General features: G+C 60.9%; 1 protein-coding gene across 3 annotated transcripts in view; it reads left to right on the top strand.

Moving 5' to 3' along the window:
* LOC116955047 (uncharacterized) overlaps nt 1-6,181 on the top strand; it is an 8,948-nt gene extending 2,767 nt beyond the window's left edge. The window contains exons 3-7 of one of the 3 annotated variants that reach the window (XM_076052764.1): nt 462-668; nt 1,196-1,710; nt 3,383-3,904; nt 4,975-5,185; nt 5,893-6,181. In XM_076052764.1, coding sequence (XP_075908879.1) covers nt 475-668; nt 1,196-1,710; nt 3,383-3,904; nt 4,975-5,185; nt 5,893-6,121 — 1,671 coding nt within the window. In that variant the 5' untranslated portion in view covers nt 462-474 and the 3' untranslated portion in view covers nt 6,122-6,181. Of the gene's footprint in view, nt 669-1,195; nt 1,711-3,382; nt 3,905-4,974; nt 5,186-5,892 lie in introns of all 3 variants that reach the window. The other 2 variants (XM_032975996.2, XM_076052763.1) reach the window with 2 other exon arrangements.
* Nucleotides 6,182-6,520: the final 339 nt, after the last annotated feature.

Here is a 6,520-nt window from a genome sequence, read left to right as displayed (position 1 = left end):
CGGTGCACCGCAGGTCGAGAAGAATCGCCTCAGGGTGTGCGCGGTGCACCCCGGGTCGAGAAGAATCGTCCCAGGGTGTGCGCGGTGTTCATTCTAAATGTGGCGGGGGCGGGAGGGGGACACAGAGGACCCGAAGAACAAAACATTCCACGCGACCGTGGGCAGAGAGAGAGAGAGAGACGCAAACTCCAAATATCACAACAGGCACCATCGGGGTCGTGATCGAACCAACCGACCTCCTGTATGCCAGGCGAGGTAGTTAACATCGCCTAGACACCGCCGCGCCCCCAAGTGACGGTTCTGATGCTGAGGTTCTCAAGACCCCCGAGGTTCCCTGAGTTTCTCAGAAACCCTGGCGGCTTTAGAGCCGCCACCAGAGACGGTGGAGGAGATGATGGAGCGAGCGAGCGAGCGAGGCAGGGAGTGTGTGGCTTGTCCGTGCGGCGTCTCCTCCTTGCCAGGGCGGGCCGTGCCATGTCCGAGGCGTGGACCCTGAAGGAGATGGAGGCGCTGGGTGCTGAGAATAGCGACGACGATGACGACGACGGAGGAGGAGGAGACAAGGTCGTGGAGGACTCTCTGAGCGTCATAATCAACCAACTCCGCAACCTGGGACAGAGCGGAGGCGACGAGTCTGAGGTCTACATCCAAAGCGCCGTCCCTCCGAGGTGCCACCAGCACCATCGTCATCCTCACGTCGTCCCCAGCAGCAACAGCAAAGTTGAACTGCTTTTTGTCATTAGTTGTTCTTCCTCCGCACCTCCGATTAGCACGGTTGGTTCCGTACGGTGCGAAAGAAGTCCACCATGCACGTACATTTATGCATTGATATTGTTGGACCTCGTTTTTCCATAGCCTCCCGTTCAACGTTCTGCGCTGTCACGAACGTTGGCATTGGGCGCGTAAATGTACGCGATTTAACCCAACAAACTTCTATTATGGACCTAACAACGTATTAGTTCGGCAGACCGGCGACCAATGCAGCTCAGCGAGCACTGGACAGACACAGTGTGGCCTCGCAGCAGTAACCCGTCACGACGCGTGCCAGAGAATGTTGTCCACGCTGCAGCTTGCGAATGTGTTTTGTTTTACCGGACGTCCCGTAGAGTATTGCGCTGCAATAATCGAGCCTTGTCGATATACTCCGCTGGCCACGTCCTGTCCCCTCTGCCGCCCCCACCCCGCAACCCGGCAGCCCGTACAGCACCCTGCCTCGCCAGTGGAGCCAACACCTCTCTGCGCCAGCCGGGCAGCCCCGGTGCAAGCGCATCCTCACGTTCGCTCCGGACATCCACTCGCAGCGGCAGGAGGAAGAAGACGCGTCGTGTTGCGTCAAAGCGGCTGAGCTCGGTCTCTCCATGCCGTGCCATTACTGCGTCGCCGACACCAACTCGCCCAGCCCGGAGGAGCGGTGCGGCGACGGTGAAGACGACGGTGGCGGCTGCGGCGACGGCGTCACCGCCGCGGGCGACGTCTCTTACGGCGACGGCTGGTCGCCGGCGCCCGCCAGCACCCACGGGAGCTACGTGGCCGGGCGGCACGGCGGCGGGGGGGCGGACGCCGACGGCCGCCACCACCACCACCACAACCACCACAACCACTACAACCACTACAACCACCAGCAGCAGCAGCAGAACCACAGTCATCAGCGGCGGAGGCACGGCGACGAGGAGGAGTTGGAGGCGGGCCGACACCATCGCTGGGACGCAGGTGACACACGCCTGTGCAGAATCACAATGAGAAAACAGAATCAGAATGTTTGTTTATACCGGAGGAGGAATCCGATGAGCTGTGAAGCTCTTTTATTTGTTTCTTCCCGTGCCCCTCCTGGAGCTTGTGGGGCGAATAACGCCGCTGCACGGGCTCTCGCAACGGGTCAGCCGCTCCAAACTATTTTGAATTTGACCAGGTAAGGCCCACTGAGCTGTCATTTGTGGTAGCGACCTGGCTATCACAAATGACAGCTCAACGAAGTGGCTCATCATCTCTTCTAGATTTGAAGCTTTCGTGACTGCAAGGATCCATACTCTTTGGTTCTATTCGGTAAAGTCACGTAGGTGACTTTACCGAATAGAACCAAAGAGTATGGCTCATCATCGTGTGGTCACGCGGGAAATGTGCAGCCGAATGGTCGGAACGCGTGACGTCGATTACAAATGTGGAGGGGGGAAATTAAACCGGAGGACCCAGAGAAAAATCCACGCGACCACGGGGAGAGAAAGAGAGAGACACGCAAACTCCAAATATACTTTCATAATAGAGTTTATTTTGGGTTAGATCGCGTAAAAAAAAGCCTACGTGTTAAACTCCTAATATACAGGCATCGGTCAGGGTGGGGATGGAACCCGCGACCTCCTCCATACCAGGCGAGGTAGTTAACATCTCGCCAGCTCAACGTTGGCAACGGTAGCGGCTGACCCGTTGCTGGGGGTCAGCCGCTCCAAACCATCGGCCACTTCGTAAACACTCCACTGCTGCTGTCCTTGATCCGTTGAGGGAGGATTGGAGCAGATCCACTCCGCGTCTGTAACAGACTGCAAGTTGAGTGGATAGCAAATCTAAAACGCCGCCTTTAATCCGCTGTTGTTACTCCGCGCTGAGAGAATAAGCTGCTTCCCGTGCCAACGTCTGTTTTGGATTATTTTTGCCTTTTCAAGTGTGCAAATGATGGTGCCACTTTGTTGAGCTATCATTTGTGGCCAGGTCGCTTCTGAAAAATAAGTTAATACCTCGGTGGGCTTTGCATGGTAGGATGGGGATGGCTTAGTGTTGTTGTATTTGTTTGTGTGTGTGTGTTGGGTGATATTTGTTTACCGTGGGGAGCGATAGTGTAGCGGTTAGCGCGCTGCGCTATGAACCTGGCGACCCGGGTTCGATTCCTGCTCACGGCCAACACCAGTGACAATGATCTGAACCGGTCCCGGGCCTCCCCTAGGTCGACTCAGCCTCAAATGAGTACCTGGTGCGGTGTGTAAACATTGCCACTAGGGAGACAAAGGCGGTCGGGCGTGGTGCTGGACCCACCCCCTCGTGTACCGTTCCGGCCTTCATAGGTGCTCGCTAACAGCACTTGCCCCTACAGTCTGTTACAGGCTATATAGGGGATCTTTATTTGTTTACCTCTCTTGCACGTTGCACTCCCGTCGTGTTTTCGTGCTGTTTGTCGCCGTCACGTCCCTTACCCCCCCCCCGTACCCCCGACTGTGTGATAAAGAGCCTCGAAGCTCATCGGATTCCTTCTGCAGTCTAGATACAACATTCTGTTTCTGAGCCTTGCGATGCTGCTGTCGTCCTGTGTTTCACCGCTCGCTGCACGTGACCAACTTCGTCGTCTTCGTCGTCGTCTTCGTCGTCGTCGTCGGCGGCCGCGGTGGTGGTGGAGCAGGTGGCCGTGACGACGTCCGCCACTGGAACCACGCGGGGCCCCCGCGGAGCTGGCGGCTGCTGGAGCCGTTCTCCACCTCGTCGCTCGAAGGAGACGACAGCTTCGAGCTGATCCTGCGCGAGGCCGACGCCGACGAGATGGCCACCGCGCGAGCCGCGCTCCACAAGAAGGAGAAGCGGCGGAGGGACGGCGACGGCGACGGCGACGGCGCCGACCGCGGCGCCGGCAAGCGCCGGCGAGGCTCCGGCCGCCTCTTCTGCTGCCGCCGCCGCCGCCGCGGGTCCGAGCCGGGAGGCGGAGACGGCGGAACGGGCGGTCGCGACGGCGGGCGGCGGTGCTGGCGCTCGCTGGGCTCGTGCGCGCTGGCGCTGCTGCTGGCGCCGTGCCTGGCGTACGCCGCGTTCGCCGCGCTGACGTGGAGCGCCGTGGCGCCGGGGAGCGCGGCCGCGCCGACGACGGCCGAGCGGCTGGCCTACGCGCTCCGTTGCGGCGCCCTCGCCCTGCTGCCGCTCGTGCTGGGTGGGTCGGCGAGGGGGGTTGCGGGGGGGGGGGGGGGCGGGGGGGTCCGCCGGGGGTCGCGGAATCGTCGGGGGTCGTCGGGGTCGCTGGGGTTGCGACGTTGCCTGGGCGGTTGGGGCCGTGGGGTCACTTTGTAGCTGGGGTCGCGGAATTGTTGGGGTCGGGGAATCGTCGGAGTCACCGGGGTCGCGAGGGTCACAGGGTCATGGGGTCGCCGGGGTTGTAGAATCGTCGGGGTCGCGAGCGTTGCTGGGGTCACCGGGGCCACGGGGACGCCAGGGTCGTCGGCACGGGTCGATAGACGCTGCTGGTGCGATTCTGAGTTTGATTCTTGGGTTCAGTGACGGAGGTTGGGATCGCGTTCGTGCTGATGAAACCCCAAAAGGGGCGAAACCAGCGTCAGTGTTTCTTCGACGAGACAACCGCCGCTTGCAAATAACATTCGTTTGGAAAGCCAACAACGAGTCGAGAGAGTCGAATGTGTCTTAACGCGTGGAGATGCGGACTGCTGCACATATTTGCTTTGTCCGTGCGAGAGGTAGGTCTTGTTCCACTCTCGGCCAAAACGCAGAAAGTTGGCAAAGCGGGGAGCACAGTTGGCTCATCTGCCGGTCATCTCAGTCAGACGACCCCATGGCGCCACTCGGGTCTGTCCCGTGACCTCCAGCCAGCGAGACTTCGACCCTTCACGCGGCCTCAAAGTGCACCTAGCATGGCACAAGCGCCGGTTGTTGATGTGCATTAACACCACTTTGTGATCGCGCTGCGCCATGAGCAGAGTTCAATTCCCGCTCACGGCTACCAGCACCAGTGCCGATTGTCGGAACCGGCCCTGGGCCGCCGCTAGGTCGACTCGGCCTCAAATGAGTACCCGGTGTGACGTGTTAACATCAGCACTGGGGAGACAAAGGCGGCCGGGCCGGCGCGTTTCTGGCCGCCCACCCCCTTCGCGCGCCGCGTGCCTGGCCGCCACTGGCCACCAGCAGCACTTGCTCCCCGCCTCCCCGACGTTCCATCCCGAGCTAGTGCGGGAGGATCTCTGCCTCTGCATTCCCCGCCCCCACCGCCAGGCATGCTGGCGGTGGGGCTGGCGCTGCTGCTGCGGGAGCTGCGTGGCGGGCCCGCCGAGACGTCCGCAGTGCGCGCCCAGCGCGCGTTCGTCAGCGACACGGCGCACCAGCTGCTGCTGCACCAGCTGGCAGCCCTCGTGCTCGCGCTCAACGTGGAGCCACACTTCCTGCCTCTCGTCCTCGTCATGGCCGCACTCTTTGTGATCTCACGGTAAGGGGAGCGGCGGGGGGCAGATGGCATGTGGCTTCCTGCCGTAGATTTGTCGATCGCTCTCCTATCTCCTCTCTCTCTCTCTCTGTGTGTGTGCTCGCGTGGGTTTTTTATAAGGGTCCTCAGGTTTTATTTTTTTTTCCCCCCTCCACATTTAGAGCCGCAGCTGGAACGAAAGATTTCGCACGCGGTGATGGTGAAGCCGCTTCGTTGAGCTGTCGTTTTGCGACGGACAGGTCGCTCAAGTGTGAGCCTCACCTGGTGGGATCAAAAATAGTTTAGTTTTGGGGTTTTTTTTAACTCGCTAACAGCACTTGCCCCAAAATTTTTTGGCACTTTAAATTTCCACGTGACAAAGCCAAGGTCGTTGAGCCGTCATTTGTCAGCTGCCAGATCGCTTGTGAAAAAGAGCTACACCACTCAAGTGTAGGGCTCACCTGGTGAAATGTAAAGTTTTAGTTCGGCTCGCTAACAGCACTTGCCCCCAACGGCAAGGGGGGGGGAGGGTGGTAGTGGTGGTGGTGGGGGTGGTGGTGGGGCGGGGGTGGTGGTGGGGGGGTGGGGGTGGTGGTGGTGGTGGGGGGGGGTGGGGGTGGTGGTGGTGGTGGAGGGGGGTGGTAGTGGTGGAGGTGGTGGTGATGGTGGTGGGGTAGTGGTGGTGGGGGGGGGTGATCTTTTATCTTTCCCCCTCCGTGTCCGTGACCCAGCCTCGTGTTCTGGGCGACCTTCAGGAGCTGCTACGCCGGCTTCGGCTTCTGCCTGAGCTTCGCCCCGTCGCTCGCGATGCTCTGCCACGCGCTCTACTGCCTCTTCACGCTGGGACCAGCCGGCCCGCACGGCGGCCTCGCCCCCGGCGACGGGGGCCACGGGGGGACGGGGGCCCGCGCGCCGCCAACCCCCCACGTGCCCCCGCAGGTGCAGTGGTGGGGCAGCTGAGCCGCCGGAGCCGGCCCGCGGCGCTAACCGGAGCGGGGGGGGGGGCCGTGGTGGCCGCCGTCTCGGGGGGGGTGGTGGAGGGGGGGGGCTCGTGGACCGAGCGGACGCGCAGACTTGGGCTTGGACTGTGGTGGGAGATGTTAACAGTGGCGAGAGATGTTAACAGTGGTGAGAGATGTTAACGGTGATGAGAGATGTTAACGGTGGTGAGAGATGTTAACAGTGGCGAGAGATGTTAACAGTGGTGAGAGATGTTAACGGTGATGAGAGATGTTAACGGTGGTGAGAGATGTTAACTCCCTCGCCTGGTATACAGGAGGCCGTGGGGGTCGATCTCGACCCTGACGTGACGCCTGCTGCTGCTGTATATTTGGAGTCTGCGTTTCTCTCTCCGTGGTC

Source organism: Petromyzon marinus, chromosome 57, assembly GCF_048934315.1.
Source record: "Petromyzon marinus isolate PM22_M1 ecotype Great Lakes invasive population chromosome 57, UKy_Petmar_22M1.pri1.0, whole genome shotgun sequence".
In the NCBI taxonomy this organism is placed as follows: domain Eukaryota; kingdom Metazoa; phylum Chordata; class Hyperoartia; order Petromyzontiformes; family Petromyzontidae; genus Petromyzon; species Petromyzon marinus.
This window is presented reverse-complemented; position numbering and strand designations above follow the sequence as displayed.